Source organism: Sphaerodactylus townsendi, linkage group LG02 (genome assembly GCF_021028975.2).
Source record: "Sphaerodactylus townsendi isolate TG3544 linkage group LG02, MPM_Stown_v2.3, whole genome shotgun sequence".
Taxonomy (NCBI): Eukaryota; Metazoa; Chordata; class Lepidosauria; order Squamata; family Sphaerodactylidae; genus Sphaerodactylus; species Sphaerodactylus townsendi.
In genome coordinates, this window is record NC_059426.1 from 122,915,425 (window position 1) to 122,932,881 (window position 17,457).

At 43.2% G+C, this 17,457-nt stretch overlaps 1 protein-coding gene across 4 annotated transcripts in view; it reads left to right on the forward strand.

Annotated features, from left to right (window-relative positions):
• Positions 1–17,457, forward strand: part of TTBK2 (tau tubulin kinase 2) — a 74,775-nt gene that overhangs the window by 35,104 nt on the left and 22,214 nt on the right. For all 4 annotated transcript variants that reach the window (XM_048484133.1, XM_048484136.1, XM_048484135.1 and 1 more), the window contains 4 exons: positions 1,486–1,643; positions 4,211–4,427; positions 7,240–7,451; positions 7,661–8,228. In XM_048484133.1, the coding sequence (XP_048340090.1) occupies positions 1,486–1,643; positions 4,211–4,427; positions 7,240–7,451; positions 7,661–8,228 (1,155 nt within the window). The remainder of the gene's footprint in view (positions 1–1,485; positions 1,644–4,210; positions 4,428–7,239; positions 7,452–7,660; positions 8,229–17,457) is intronic.

Below are 17,457 nucleotides of genomic sequence, written 5' to 3' on the forward strand. Positions count from 1 at the left end.
CCTGCCACCTTGCCTTCCTTATTTTAACTGCCACCTTAGAATTCTTATTTGAACCCAAAGGATGACTTTGCTGTATAGGGTAGATTGAAAGAATGTTCAACTTGTGGTGGCTCTGAAATAAAAGGGGGATCCTGTACTCTAAAATGAACACTTGTTTCTCTTAAAAATGAATAGAGTTTATAACTAAAACAGTTTAATGGTTTCTGCATAGTTAATAAGTGTAGCACCCCAGTTCTTGGATTGCCTTTCTCAACTAGAAAGGATCACTTGGGTAGATATAACTGCTAGTTCTTCTGTCTCCTGGACATGTAGCATCTAGATTCTTGTCCTGGTTTATAGTACCTTCCTAAAAAATTCATCAGTACAATTCTTTGTGTATAACACATATAGGGATAGCATTTAGTTCTACAGATGTGCGCTCAGATATATCTGGCCCAAATATACATGAGATCTGAATCCATATTTGGAACTCTATGCAATACTGATATTTCAATCATGAATATTCCTGGAAAGATTCAGGAATATCCAGGACCAGTGTTTTATGGCACCAAACTTATGTTTTGTGTGTGTAGGGTTGGCATTATGGACAACAGGTGGGAAGGGGAGGGAGGCATCTCTTACAGGCAAAATAGTTCACTTGTTAGGAGGAACTTGTCCAATTGCTTCGCTGGATTCTCTTGTTTGACATTGATTCTTCTGCTGTTAGGTTGGCCCTGGGTTCTACTTGACTTGTGTGGTTTGACTTTGGTTCTGTAGGACTGGACTCCATTCCCTTGCTCCATTCCCTTGCTCAGATTCTCTGGTTAGACATTGGATGTTTTGGGCTTACTAAATTGGCCTGAAGAATTGCTCAGATATTCTAATTTGACATTGTTTTAAGCATGTTGGCTCTTTCCACTGGAAGGCTTTTGGCCAGTGGTTACTAGCTCTTATGTGTTTGGCTATTCCTTGTCCTGGCGAAAGCATGGAATTCCCTCCCCACTCAGAGAACAACGTTGGATGACTGAAGGTACTTTGTTCAGTGGCTCACAGCATGGTCCAATTCACTTTAAATCTGGAGGCTCTTCAATGGACATGGAGCATCGAGCTCTACTGCAATTTTGGTGTCATTTGCTTGAAAAACAGCTACTCCTGTCCCATGGAAAGATTCCCCATGAGGAATAATGGACCCAAATAATTTTGGAATCCTGAAAAAAATCTAAATATTGAACTGATATTGGAGACCAGAGTAATCTGAAATACTATAATCTCTGTCTGAAATCCAGATGTGAAAATATTGATCCCCCCCCCACACACACACACCCCCAGTGCTCCTCTCTATTTAGTTGTGTGCAGTAAGGATATTTGATATTTGGTGTATGCAGTCTACTTTTTGGAGCTTAAGGTAGAACTTCCTTCAGAGCAAATATTTATAGGCTACAAGTGGCAGTGATTGTGTCTTTACTCTTTTGAACAGGATTCAATAATTCTCTTTACTTTTACTAGCTTCTCATGTCCGTCTTCGACAACAGCATGAAGAATTTTGGAGTGACAGAGAGTGACCCCTTTGACTGGGAAAAGAGTGGAATTGATGGCTCTCTAACTACCACTACCACTTCAACTACTCCTCAGCTGCATACTCGGCAGACCCCAGCTGCAATAGGGTATGTTGGAGCATTTTAGTTCATCCTAGCTGGTTAATGATGTTGTATTTGAAGCTTTTCTATGTCTCATGGCCATCACTGTCTGTATTCTTCTGCATGTTGTGCTGGGGCTTCAAGAGGATAGTCAAGGGCTCCAGTCAGAGGCGTGTCCTGGGTGGCCACCATTTGATCACCGGGGGGGCGGGGGGGGGATTTGGGTTCATTTGTATTTTTAAAATATTTTTAGTGTTTTTACTTTGTTGGCCAGCAAGGGGCGAAGTTTTTAGGCTAGCAGCACAAAATTTTTCAGCCCTCATCAGGTGGCACTCCTGATAATGCCAGCCAGGTTTGGTGAAGTTTGGTTCAGGGGGTCCAAAGTTATGGACCCCCAAGGGGGGTGCCCCCATCCCCATTGTTTCCAATGGGAGCTAATAGTAAATGGGGCTACCCTTTTGAGCATCCATAAATTTGGACCCCCTGAACCAAACTTCACCAAATCTGGGCGGTATCAGAAGGAGAGTCTCCTGAAGATAACCTGAAATTTTGGTACTGCTAACTTAAACATTGGTCCCCTAACAGGCACCCTCAAATTTTCCCCAGATTCTCCTTTTAAATCCATCCCCTTCGGAGTGGATTTAAAGGGAGAAACTGGGCTCCCTAGATTAAAAAACATTTAAAGTATTGTCGAAGATTTTCATGGCCGGATTCAACTGGTTGTTGTGGGTTTTCCTGGCTGTGTGGCCGTGGTCTGGTAGATCTTGTTCCTGACGTTTCGCCTGCATCTGTGGCTGGCATCTTCAGAGGTGTATCACAGAGAGAAGTCTGTTATAAGAGAAGTCTGGACACATTGTATAACAGACTTCTCTCTGTGATACACCTCTGAAGATGCCAGCCACAGATGCAGACAAAACATTAGGAACAAGATCTACCAGACCACAGCCACACAATCCGGAAAACCCACAACAACCAACATTGAAAGTGATGCTTTTTGGGGTGGATGGGTGGGGAATCTACCCTGAAACAGCATCATTTTCAATGTTGTTTAAACTAGGGAACCCAGATTCTCCCTTTAAGGTGGATTTAAAAGGAGAATCTGGGCTCCCTTGTCTAAACAATATTGTAAGTGATGCTGTTTGGGGGATGGGGTGGGGGGAATCCACCCCTGAAACAGCATCACTTTCAATGTTGTTTAAACTAGAGAGCCCAGATTCTCCTTTTAAGGTGGATTTAAAAGGCAAATCTGGGTTCTCTAGGAAAATCTGGGCTCTCTAGCTCAAGGTTTGCACTTTAGAAATATAACATGGTGATTTATTTGCTCTAATGTTTTGTTCAGTAAGACTTCTTTTCACTGTCCCATTCACTCTCTATCATGTTGTTGCATGCATTGAGGATTATTCATTATTTTTAAATATACAGTCTCAGAACCTGCTGTTTCCCAGTATTAGAGTGGGACTTAGTAAGTTCATGGTGGTCCCCGGCCCCTCAATGATACGGCTGGCTTCCACCCGAGCCAGGGCCTTTACGGCCCTGGCTCCAGCCTGGTGGAACACTCTCCCACCATCTGTCCGGGCCCTGCGGGATCTTGGAGAGTTCCGCAGGGCCTGTAAGACCGAATTGTTCCACCGGGCCTTTGGGGAAGCCGGCCGTTGATGGTGTGCGCCCTTCCTGTGTCCTCCCTTTATCATCTTGGGAGCCTATAACATCTATACCGCCCCCTCTCCGGGAGGGGTCTTTTTATCTACTGATAGTCTCATACTGGACGTCATGTGACTTGCATGGAACGCTGTAATTTTTATGTAATTTATGTATTTATTGATTTTAAATGTAACTGCTATTGTTGAATTGTTATGACGTTTGCTGTCCACCGCCCAGAGCCCTTAGGGGATGGGGCGGTCTACAAATAAAATAAAATAAAATAAAATAAAATAAAATAAAATAAATAAATAAATAAATAAATAAATAAATAAATAAATAAATAAATAAATAAATGTATGTATGTTCATATAATACTAGGGGACCTTGGGACATTTTGAATTCTGAAAGAGAAACCCTAAGTGCACACGTGAGAGGAAGACTTTGTCTAGATATGCAGTGGAGATGGCAAGTAAGGAGCCTCTCCATTGGGCCTGTCTACCTCCAGAACACCCACAGTTTCTGTGAGGACCTCAAGAATAAAAAATGTGGCAGGCATTCTTTTCATATTCACATATTCTGTTGATCTTTTTTTCCAGCTGATTCACGGTATCTTGATTGATAGACTAAGAAGAACAATAAATCCTTGTTACTTCTTGGTGACTGGAAGTGACCCTGACACACAAGAGTTCTCTTAGGCGTAAATAGTTAGATACAAACACAGAGAATTACTCAAGTAGGGTGGTATCAAGGGAGAGGGGAAACAGAGAAAAGGGGGGTGCTCTGAACTGATTTATCAGGAGCAATTTTTAGTTTCTTGAAAGTTGTTAAACAGTTAATACCTCCCCTTTGGGGATGGGGCGGTATATTAAATCTGATATATAAATAATAAAAATGATTAATCAGTTACGTGTTGCAGCTTTTCAGTAAGATTCTTCATTTTTCATTCTTTATAGAATTGCCAATGCTACCCCAATACCAGGAGATTTGTTGAGAGAAAACACAGATGAAGTGTTTCCAGATGAGCAGCTAAGTGATGGTGAGAATGGTATCCCTATTGGAATCTGTCCAGAGAAGTTGCCAGAGTCTCCTGGACATCATCGCTCTCAGGAAAAGGATGTGTGGGAGGAGATGGATGCAAACAGAAATAAGATACAACTGGGAGTCCATAAAGTAAGTGATGTGGCTGATAGGACAATAATATTCAACTATTTCTTTCTTTTACTGTATAAGATTTTTTTTTGTTTCCCTTGCTGAATCAAAACAAAGCATTACTTCCCAGTCAAAGGTCCCTGAAAAACTAGGACATGATGGTATGATGGACAGACTAGGTTCTGCCTCTTTCGGGGAGCAACCAGTGCGGGCTGATGGAGTGCTGGTGAGTGGGGAGTTGGAAAACAGTAGTTAAGAATGGCAGTTGGGAGCAGAGGAGTTGAGAAAAGTGAAACCATGACGAGTCTGAATGAGTGAAACTATGGAGAAGAGCTGCTTATAGTCAGCTGAAAACAGTCAATTTGTAACCAAAGAATTCCAGTTGCAGGAATAGGACCACAGTTCAAAATTCAATGGAAGTGAAATGTTGTCATTCTACCTTACTTTCTTCAGTCTTATGTTAATACTATAAATAAAAATTGACTCCTTATTTTGTTTTACCCTATTGGGTGCATGTCTAAAGGAATGGAACACACCTGCACAATTTAATCTCTCTTTCTCTCTCTTTTGCCATCAAGCCACAGTTGACTAATGGCGACCCATAGGGTTTTCAAGGCAAGAGAGTTTTGCAGGTTGTTTGCCTTTGCCTGCTTCTGTTTAGCACCCTTAGTATTCCTGGGAGGTTTCCCATCCAAATACTAGCCAGGATCAGTGGTGAGAGTGTGTGACTGGCTCAAGGTCACCTCATCCATGATATGAGTGGGGATTTGAACTTTGGCTTCCCAAGTCCTAATCTGACACCTGAGCCACTGCACCGTGATGGCTTTCATAATGTATAATAGGATGGATGGATGGATGGATGGATGGATGGATGGATGGATGGATGGATGGATGGATGGATGGATGGATGGATGGATGGATGGATGGATAAATAAATAAATAAATAAATAAATAAATAAATAAATAAAGGATATGACTAAATGAATATGTGAATGCAACCATGTTTGATAATATGCAACCCAACCCCAATAACTCTGGCTGTTTCCGCACGGGCAGAATACAGCGTCCCAGGGATGCTAAAAACAGAGTCCCTGGGGAGGGGTTTGCACAGCCACCGCTGCTGAATTGCAGTGGCGGCAGCCTCGCAACCCCTGAGCGGCACGAAGCCACTGTTTCCGAACAGGTTTTTCGGATACAGCTGCTTCCAACCGCTGCCGGCAAACGGCAGCGGCTGGAAGGCGCCATTTCCCCCCCTTTCCCGAATGCCTTACTGTCCCTCTGACCTTCTGGCGCGTTGCCCAGGCCAGGGGACATGCCCCCCCTGCCCTGCAACTCCAGAGCTGTCGCGCAGGGCAGGGGGTGTGTCCCCTGGCCTGGTCGATGCACCGGAAGGTCGGACAATAAGGCTGATTCAGAAAGATAACACCCTGTCGGGGGGGGAGTCTGCCCGGGGGGGTTGCGGAAAACTTGACACCTCTGTGTCAGTGAGGACCTTTTATTAGAGGAAGCTTGGCTACTCTATCTGCTGATACTTCTGTGAGTGACATTTCATTTCATAACCTTTATTGGCATAAGTTTGAGTGACATTGAGGACCTGAGAGGGAAAATGGTCAAGGCTCTGTATGTTTCAAAAGAGATGAGAAGGGTGGCTAATGTGATTACTTGTAACCCAAAACTTGAGAGTGGGGGTTAGAGGGTGAATGGAGAAGGGGCATCACAGGGAGAGACGTCAACTCAAACTCTTCCTTTCTACTTACAATACAGAGGTTCCATTTTTAGCCACATCCAACAAAGAATGCATCTGATTTTTCCTGGAAACATCAATGGCAGCGGTTCTCAACCCTTTGGGGGTCGAACAACCTTTTCACAGGGGTCGCCTAGGACTCTCTGCATCAGTGTTCTCCATCTGTAAAATGGATAAATGTTAGGGCTGGGGGTCACCACAACATGAGGAGCTGTATTAAAGGGTTGCGGCATTAGGAAGGTTGAGAACCACTGATCTATGGTAATTGATGTCACCAAATTGTGTTCTGTTGCAATGAATTCCCTAAGTTTGTCATACAGTACATCAAGAAATATTTTCTTTTGTTTTTTTAACCTACCGATACTTAAATTATTGCATGACCCAGAGGTTATGTTTTCAGAAGGATAATAATTCCCCTCTTTCTCCCACACTAGTTAAAATGCTTAAACCCCTACCATGTTGTTTTGCTTTATTGTTGTTTTGGTCCTGATTGGTACAGTTGATGGTCATACTTAGCCATCACATTAAACCTCTGGTTTTTCATGACAGGCATGAATGCAGCTCGTTCTTAATCTCCCATTGCTTATTTTGGTCACAACTGAAGTGGCGTTTTTGCTGATGAGACATTCATTTTCTTGTATGTGTGAGTGTAGAACATATTTGTAGATAGGATCAGCCCTTGACATGTCTTGAAGTGGAATAATGCTCTAGTAGTTCTAAATGCTGGACAGTAGTGTACAACATATATATCCTTCAAAAAGGCATTCCTTTGGATCTAAAGTTCAACCTAGGGTAAAATAATCTTAAAATCACAAAGATTTCATATTAGTCCCAAGTGCAAATAGATTGTTGTTCTGTAAAGCTTAAGTGGAAGATCAGCCTATAGTGAACTCCGTCATCTGACTTGGTGTCTAACTCCATATGGCATCTGATCCCACAATGCATGACAAGTTGGTCAGATAGAAGAACTGAAATATCTTGCTCATAAATATTTTGACAGAAAGAAAAGCTGGGATATTATCCTGTGTACATTGTATTTGGCTGTCTGTCTTCTGAAGGTTATAGTGAATGTGTATTGTTTTGTTACAGACTGCTACAGAAGAGGAGAATAGTCATGGGCCAGTTAATGGCATGCTTAATGCACCAAGCCTAGGTTCTCCGATTCGTGTCCGCTCGGAGACGACACCACAAGACAGGGATGTCCCCCTTGTTCGGAAGTTACGATCAATCCACAGTTTTGAACTGGAAAAACGTCTGACCTTGGAATCAAAGCCAGACACAGATAAATTTCTAGAAATCTGGTATGTCACAGTTTCTTTTGTGCTGAATTTATTTCAATTCAAAACATCATGTATGAAAATTAATTTGATCTGTTCTTTGGCACAGATTTCACCATTATTCATGGCTATTCCTTGCAACAACTGGGAAAGTAATCCCAGACTTTGGCTGGAAGAATTATGATATTCAGATAATTCTGATTTACTATGTCACAAATGTTTCTTTTCCCTAGCATGGAGAAGAAGAAAAAAGAATTGAATTCTGGAAAAGAATCTGCTGCTGTTGCTTCTCAGAAAACCCCTTTGCCTCCAGTTACTTCCTGCAATGAACATGTTTGGCACTATGACGAAGAATACCTGCCTGATGGTTCCAAGCCTGCTTCCAGATATTCTCCAGAACAGGGAGATGGTGGCGCTAGCAATGGATATGTGGCTGTCAATTTGAGTTCCTGGCAGCAAGAGTTTGACTCCAAGGAATGGGTGATAGTGGACAAAGAACGGGACCTGCAAGATTTCAGGACTAATGGAGTTATAGGGCATAAAACAACTGGAAGCCCCTCTGATGATGAGCCCGAAGTGCTTCAAGTCCTCGAGGAGTCTCCACAAGAGGATAAGTTTAGAGCTATTGGCAAAAATGCAACTGATGGGGCAGCTCTGGATCTAGCTGTTGAATGCTGTGGTATTGCAGCTTCTGAACAATTTACAAATCAACTAGAATTCCCAGTTGGAACTGCTAGCCAGCTTCTTGCTGTCACACCTACAAGTCTAATGGAGGCCCAAGCAGAAGGGGCTCTTACTCCAGTAAGTGGATGGTGGTTACTTGTCTTTCTTATAGTATAAATTCAAGCCATGTCAGAAATCACTGATTGAAAAGCTGTTATCTAACATATCAACAAAGCTGAGAGTTATCCTACTTTCAGTCTGATTAATTCTTAAGAGGACAGTAATTAACAAAGCTTTGCAACAGCAGTTTTCCAGAACGTATTTTGTTTTTCTGTTATGTCCACAGTTCTCCAAGTTCGATTTAGTTAAAATACACACTAATAATGAAGTAATGAGCAATAAAATAAATTACTACTACTACTACTAGTAGTAGTAATAGTAATAGTAATAATAATAATAGTAATAAAAACAAAACAATTAAAAAACAAGATATGTATACAATAACAAATGACAAAGATAGAGATATGCTTTAAGAATCATGAAACTGTAAAGGTGATTTTGCAGTATCCATAATGGAAACATTCTTTTTCCCTAGCCTAAGAGCTGGCAGCTTGTTCAGTTTTGAGGACCATCTTAAAAATGTCATATTTAACTGCATAAAAATAACTTGAATGCCAATTTTATTGTCTTAGGCAAGGTACTGTTGGTAGATACATTTCAGTCATTCTAAAGCAACCCAAAAACGATTGCCATCAGATGCGAAGACATGTGTCAGCTCTTTTCTTATGTTTCCTCTACTTCTCAGTTCCTTCATTGTCAACTGCTGCCAGTTTCTTCCTCCTCAGTCCATTGTTTCATCCCTTCTCACTTGGTCCTTGTTCTTAGTCCATTCTGAGGAGGGAGTCCTCTCTTCCTGCCAACAAGCCCTTGCCACTCCCTACCTCCATGTGGAGATAAGGGTTGGGGCAAGCTGGCTGACCCCACTCACAAAGTCCACATGGAGATTGGGGGTGGGGCGAGACCCACTTGCTGGTGCTCAGCTGTGCCCTTTCCTCAAATTTTCCAAGCAGGAGCACAGCGGTAGGAGGGTGGGGTGCAGGACTGGGGGTAATCCCTGGGCACCATTTTATAAAGCTACGCCTCTCTCTGGAAGCTGTATCTTTGGCTCTAACTTTCAAAGTGTGGTATATAATGGTCTGAGTTAATTTTAATATATTTTGGTGATGCTGACTTTGATTAAGAGTGATACCATTTTGACATGGTTAAAGAAATTGATATATTCAGGATGCAATCCGATATACGCTGCTGTAAGGAAAAGGACCTACTGTGCATTACAAATGGTAGGACATTTCCCCCCCTAAATGTGTGATTTGGAGTGTGGGGAAGCCAGTTATTCAGGCCTCTTAACATATGTGTCAGAAAATGTGTTGTTAAGTTAATGGAATCGCTTAAATGCTGCTGATTGCTCTAATGTTTGTTATATGCCATTCTTTTTTTTTGTCCTGATCTTGCAAAAGTGAAATGTTTGTCTATCCGTTCAGCTTTGCAAGGCATAATTCCTTACTTTTTGTGGCCTGTACATGGACATTAGGCTAACTAGACACTGTATTATTTGAGTATTGGAAGCTTTCTAGGTCAGGAGTCTCATCTCCACTTAGGGCCTAGAGGGCTCCCAGAATGACACTTTCTGTCCAGACAATGGAGATCACATCCCGTGGAGAAAACTGCTGTTTTGGAGGGTGGACTGAATGGCATTATTCCCTCCCTTCTCAAACTACTCCATCCCCGCGCTTCACCCCTAAATCTCCAAGACATTCCCAGCTTGGAGTTGACAAGCCTATCCTCACTTGAGCATTCCATCTTCCTCCAGCTTTCCTGTAAAAAATCAGACCGGCAGGAGAGTAGATAAATCTTTCTTCTCATTGGATAAAGTGCCTTTTACTGATGCTTCTAGACTTAATAGTCATGCTAAGATAAGGAGGCATGCTTGACAATCAACACTAGTTCTCTTTGTTACTTCAGGACTCTTAACATTTGTTCCCCAGCAATTTGTTCTGCTGTCTGGGGTGGAATTCCTTCTAGAATCTTTTAATTGCAGTTTCAAGGCCCTGGAATTTTCTTGCAGGGTTAGGCCATTAGGTAGCTATTCTTCTACTGTCTTTGGTGGAAGTTTTCCCTGACTTTCATCTTGCCCCTGGAAGAATCTGGCCTCTTTACTGTGTGAACTCTTCAGGCCTTGTTAGCTCCCCTTTTCCCAGGCTTTCTGATAATGCCAGCAATCTTGTTCTCCCTGCCCGTGTCATTTACTTCCTTGCTCTTACCCTATACCCATTTATAATGCAAACAGGTATTCTCCCCATCCTGCCACTGGGAGCCTGGTTTGACTTTTCCTACTTTCTGTAGTAAAACTTCCACTTCTTTAGCGCTGTTCTTTTGCTCCCTCCCCCCCATCCCTTCATTAGGGTGCAATATGAAGTGACCGAGAATAGTGGCACAGCTACCATCAGAAACATGTTTTTGCATCATCCATGAAGCTTCTACAATAGCATTTGGCGACATTGTTTATTGAAGCAGTATTGAAATGGGCATCTATGCTGCAAAAACATAGTTCCTCAATAAGTTCTAGAATTACAGTGGCCGGCAACTAGCAAGAGTCTGGAGATGGGGAGGGAACGGCATGGGGGGTTGCCAGTGGTGTGATGGAATCAGGTCACTACTGGGGGAAACCCAGAAGTATTGTGAGGCCATCATACTGACTTCTATTTTTGAATTTTGTATTCTCCTGGTGGCTGCTGGAGCAATGGCAGGCAACAGGAATTGGCAGCAGGAGATCTCATACTTCCAGTGGGTAATGGCAAGGCTAGTGTACAGCTGACTCATCAAAGGTAACTTTACATCTAAGATGAAATGCAAGCCCTAAGAAGAATGGCATAACATGCAAAGAACAATCACCTACTTGTATTCGATTTAATTTAATTAACCACATAAATATTCAGGATAAATTAGTATTATCAGTGGAACTTCATCGGACTTGTTATGAGCAGCTTCTGAACAAGGTTCAACAATTCCAAAAGTTCAGTCTCCACACAGCATTATATTAAGAGGATCTAATCCTGTCCCCAAAAGAAGCTGTTGTGGAAATCATATGTTGTGATGATCTCAAGATTGTTCATAAAGAGGCACATAAAACAACTGTCCAGCAAGTATAGTATATTGGTCAGATGGAAGATACTGCCTACATCAAGGTGATGTGTTGTGACTGATGTTTTCCTGTATCTTCTTTTTAATTTGAGGGGCAACTGGTGTTCACTTTCTTGAAGACAGGCACTGTGCCATAAGAGTAGTTCTTGGAACTGGAGCATGATCAATAAAAATAAACTCTGAAACTTTCTAGCATCGGGGAGATTAATATCAGTATGTTAAACATCATTGATAAATCTACTGCATTTGTATCTGCCTACTATGGAAGTAAAGAACAGTGGCTAGTTCATTATTATGTCTTCAGTATAGTCCTGTGTGGGATTGTGCAGGCACAGGTCAATTTCAGGGAACTGACTTACAAGCTTCTAGAAGCTTTGCTACCCCCTCCCCTCTGTCTGGAACTGAAGGTTGTCCTTTTTCCTGCCCAAACATCCTTGTGAAGGAGGCACTTCTCCGTCAGTTCTCTTTTCACTGGCATGGGGAGAGGATGTATTTTTTCAGCATCTCATCAGTCATCAAAGCTGTGAGGAAAAATAATGGCTTTGTTTAAGAAATTCTCCAAGTGTAATACTAAGATAGCACAGAATGATGAACAAAAGTCAGTACCTTTTCTCTTGAGGGAAGGCCATATTCCTGAAAGTGGTTTGGTGTGTAAATTGCTCACTCATAAGGCAAGGCACAAAAGGGCATCATGATTTATTGTTGTGGGAGAAATCCCTAAAAAGACTGATGAACTGGCAGAGCAGCTTAAAAAATCGGGCACCTCGTCAGTGACCTTGAGTTCAGTCACTCTTTTGAACCGTCCACCTGAGTCGCCGTCCATGGCTAAAAGGGTAGCCTCTAAGCTCCCTGTGCAAATTCTAAAAAGAAACTTAAACATTTCTCATCGGAGTCCACACAGGTAGCAAAATTATCAGGGCAGAGAGCCTCCAACCAATCCCAACATCAGTCGTTGACACCTACTTGAAAGTGTTCACTGTTGCCTTCCCAAGGCTGGTCAAAGTTGCCTTGGTGCTGATACACGTTGCCTTGACCTCCTTGATGTCATGCCTCAGCTCCAAAAGAACTCTTTTCCATGATTTACTCAGTGCCATATTCTTTCTTTCTTTATTTTATTTATTATTGGATTTTTATACCACCCTCCCCCGGAGGGCTCAGGGCGGTGTACAAATAAATATATGCAGACTGTTGCCTTCTTGACTTTGAGAGAAGTCACCCCAACCTTATTGGTCAAGATCATTGCTTTTGGGACTGATGTTCGTCTGAACTAGAGGAAGCCCATTACAGAGGCCTAAGAATGCCATCTTACTCTGGTCACAGATTGCATTCCTCCCTGTTTTCAGAGAGTAATGTGTTTGAGGTCCTTGATCCCTCCATTGGCAAAGTTTGAAAGTCACAAGGCAGCACCTTACAAGATGCATCCATGTTGCCAAGGATATTTTTCAAATCTTATTTTTATTTTATTATATTTATACCATACACTATCCCTGACAATAGCTGCACTCGGGGCAGCTTGCAAACAATTAAAACACTATATAAATACAGTCCTTATAGTAAAATTGGGTATTAGACTCTAAAATTACATTTACAGATGGCGATAAATTACATACCATTCACCCTATAAGTATCTCAATTTCTGCATGGGAGAACAAGATATAAGTATCAGGAGGGAGGAGAGCAAATTCAGTATAACAGAGGAGTTCAATGATGTTGAAAGTCAATGATCAGTGGATATGAATAATCAAGTGGTCAATGTGGTCAGGAGGCCAGCAAGATGGTACAAGAACCATGGGTGGATGTCCTCAACCAAAAGGCCAGTGGAACATCTCTGTCTTACAGGCCCTGCGGAAATGGGTCAAGTTTGGCAGAGGCCTGGTGTCACTGAAGAGTGAGTTCCACCAGGCTTGAGCCAGGGCTATAAAAGCTCTGACTTTGGTTGAGGCCAAACTAATGTTCTTAGGGCCAGGGATCATCAGCAAATTTCCATCAGAGGAATGGAGTGTCCTTCGTGGGCGATATGGGGAGATGTGGTTCCACAGATATGAAGGTCTGTAAGGGTCTGGTACTCCAGTCAATGATAAGACTCAGGAAAGATTCAAGAGCTTTAATCAGAACTGTGTCAGCCCAATGACCAGGTAGCTGAATGTGAGATCCAAGCTCCCTGGCCCCGGTATATACCTTAAGGTTACAGTTTGGTTCAACCCATAAAGCCCCCACATTTGCATTCCCCCAATATCAGCATGAGAAAGGACAGTAATACAGTTACATTGTTTTGAGAATAGACGAGTTACTCCCTGTGAAAGAAAGATTAGAAGTACTCGGCAAGCTCTATTGAACTAGGTACATGCAAAACAAAAGACAGAGGCTCCGTGGCCTTGGGGCAAGGAGATAGCGAGGCAAGCTGCAGCCGGGCTGAGGACGTGCACACTGGCAGGCCAAGGATGGCGTGGCCTGACAAGGTCCCAGACTGCTCAAGACATTAAAAGTCAAATTGAGGTAGTTGAAAGCCCTCCAGCATCTTCTTCCGGCTCAGCCACAGGACCTCCATCTTTGATGGATTTAGCTTCAAACTACTCTTCCTCGACCATCCAGCTGCAGCCTCCAGACACTGCATCAGAGCATCTGGAATGGTGGCCAACCAGCTCTCCATCAACAGAACAAGCTGGATGTCATCCACATATTGGTGACAACCCAGTCCAAGGCTCCAAACCAGTTGAGCCAGGGTTTGCAGATGTTAAACAACATTGCAGAGAGGAGAGCCCCCTGAGGTACTCCACAACTAAGCAAGTGTCACTGAGATGTCCCCTCCCTGAGTGAAGAAGTTTTCAGAGGCACAGGAAACAGAGAAAGATAGAGAGAGAAATCACTGACCATTCTGAAAACCCCCTATGCAGACTATGCAGTGTCACCCCTTTTGCTGGTGTAAGTCCACCCCAGCAAAAGGGGCCATTCCCAGGCTGAAAGGCCATAGGAAGCTGCCTACAGTTGGCTCTGCCCTCAGAAATTACCCCCCCCCCAATTAGTGCTGGTGTGGGGTCCTGCACAGGAGAAGTTCAGACACCATGGCAGTGTTGGTTCCTGGGCATCGTGTAGCCATATGGCTCCCTGTGTTACTTGAATTAGAGGGGTGTGCCCCTGTTTAGATTGCGTAATGAGCTAGGGACAGACCTTGCAATGCAAGAGGCATGGGCTGCAAGATCTTCCACCAAAGTTTATGAGAGTTTTTCTCCTTAGAAAACCACAGAATACCAGAAGGTAGAGTTTTAACTATTTTATTGTAAAAAAAAGAAAATAAACTCACATATGCAAGTGGCAAAATACACATACAGAAAGAATTTAGAATTTAAGAATTAGAAAGAGATGAAGGATAGATGGGAATAATAGAGGTCATTGCAGGAAGGGTGAGAATTACCTGGTCCAGAAGAGAAAAGGTTCGAGGAGACAGAGTCCAATACCTGTGTTGGATTAAAGCAGAGGGGGCAGCATGTTGGGCACAGCATAACTGAACCAGAGCTAGTCTAGAGAACACTGGGCAAGGGGCTACTGTTTGGGCAGGCTAGATATAGGAAAAAATTGACCCTCTGGATACCCTAAGAGAACTGACCTTCCTACACAAAGGGGAGTTTCTGTCCTTAGGCGAGAACAATATTGAGGATGATGGCTTGGTGAGTCAAAGCCAGGGAGCATCCAGCTTTTGATTAGTTTCTGATTGGAGTTGATGGAATTACAGTTGCAGGTTATTTCAATTCAGAGTAAGGTTTTATGGTCTGCCAGTAGTGAGGCAAGAAGGGCATGGTAGGATTAAGCTAGGTGAGAATAGGACTCAGGAGAGCTGATTGAGTCAAGGTTGTTTGGCATTTGCATATCTTTTGTGGACTAGAGAACAGTTGTGCTGTTTCTAGGGCTTTGACCATTTCCCCAGGGCTGTGCATACTGTGACCCAAAGGGTGATTCTTGAAGCTGCAGGAAAGGCATAGTGGCTGCTATGCATACTGATGTGGGAACTAGGAATTTGTCCCAGCAGACTATGGCATCCATCTTATCTTGCCCTGATTATGGCACCTTTAGAGGGGATGGGTAAGGCACTGTTCAACAAACAGCCCTGGTAACACTTAGTGCTGGTGTAAATGCTCCTGCACTGGCTTGGATGCCACTTATGATGTGTTGACTGGTGTCTACACCAGTGTAGGGGTCACACTCCATTCTGAACCCTTTCCCCTTCTCCACTCAGCATTGTGCTATAGGACAGCTTATGAAGCTGCTAGCAGGGAGTTTCCCAGAGCTCAGGGGTCTTCAGCCGTGTTCCTGACCAGGATGATCTGCGAGACATCTTCAGAGTGGCGGCTTGCTTGTCTCAATTTTCTTGAAGCATTATTTGATGGATGTTGATTTAAGGAGTGAGGCAGCGGTTGGGAGAGTAATATTACAGTCAATTTTTCATTGACCAGTGCACACCCACCTGCAGGGCAAGTCAGCTTGCTACTCTCTCATGAGGAACTGCACTGAAAACACAGCAATGCAAACAAGTTACACTTGACTGTAGCTATTGTTTGTCAGGTGTCTCCTGTGCCAGCATGTATCCCTCCTTCCTGTGTGCCTCTGACCATTGATGTCCTCAAGGTGGTAATTGGAGAACTGAGGGAGAAGTGCTCCCCCCACCTCTGTCACTTGGGTGGGGAAAATGCTGGCCCTGGGCTCCAGATGGAGGGGAGCACACCTGAAGCTTCTAGAACAGGGGTAGGGAACCTGCGGCTCTCCAGATGTTCAGGAACTACAATTCCCATCAGCCCCTACCAGCATGGCCAATTGGCCATGCTGACAGAGGCTGATGGGAATTGTAGTTCCTGAACATCTGGAGAGCCGCAGGTTCCCTACCCCTGTTCTAGAAGCTTGTAAATCATTTCCCCATAGCTGGCCTGTGCCTACACAGTCCCATGTGTGCCTGCGCTGAAGACACTCAATGAACAACAGCTACAAGCAAGTGCAACTTTGTTTATCCTACCATTCCAGATATGGAAGGTGTAATTCTCCTGTGTTGCACTTGTTCTTTCAGACCCATAGAGGATTGATTTTAGTGGGGGTGTAGTGGTGCTTCTTGGGGGCTAAAGTGATGTGGAACAAGGAGATGGGATTGCTGCTTCTTCCTGAATGGATGAGTAATCGAGGGCTGAGGGCTGAAGCAAGGAGAGACAAAGGTCTCTCCTTGCCTCAACCCTCCAAACCTCATGGCCAGTGGTGGGATTCAAATAATTTAACAACCGGTTCCAGTGGTGGGATTCAAATAATTTAACAACTGGTTGTTTACAAGCACCATTTTAACAGCCAGTTCTGCCGAAGTGGTTCGAACCTGCTGAATCCCACCACTGCTCATGGCTCTTTCTCTGTATGGATCCTGCAACCCTGGGGGTAATCTTTCCAACATTCAGCGGGAGTGTGCAGCAGTGGAGGAGCATGTGGGAAAACTCTGTGTACCTTCTGCATTCAGATAGTAAGATACTGCCTGGTATATCTAAGATACAGTATGATGTCTAACTAGCTGTAACTAGAAGTCAAAAAGTATATGAAGCGCTAAAACTGAAAGCTGTGCTTCTAACTTCATCTGCCATTGAGGGAAATGTTTAAAAGGAGACATATTGAGTCTTATGTTTGAATAGCAGCATTCAGTCAAGATTCTTCCTGATACGGATCCTACTTGCTTTCAGTAGGGAAAAAATTACAGATTCCTTGCCCTTGTTCTGGAAGTATCACTGACTGAATCATCACACAGTGAACCTTTGAAGAAAGACTGTGAGTTGGAACACAGCATCTGAACAGCTGTGTTTGATTAGAAGATGCTGCTGTGATATGGTGTGTTCCAGATAATCCAGTACAAACAAGAGCACAAATAAATCGAACAATTTTGCTGTTAGTGATGAGGACAATGAGGAAGGCTAGAATGCAGAGCAAGGTTCGGACAGATTTCTCTCAACAAGTTAACCACTGCTTCTGTAACTACAAATGGGAAGCCATTGTTTCTTTCATAGTCATTATCCCTCATTACTTGTTATGATTTGCTTCATGCCACTAAATTGCCAGCACCTGTGTTCCTTTAAACATGTAAATGACATTTACACTTCAATGAAGCATGATGTTAAGTTATTTTCCTTACTTATATTACCTTCTTCTT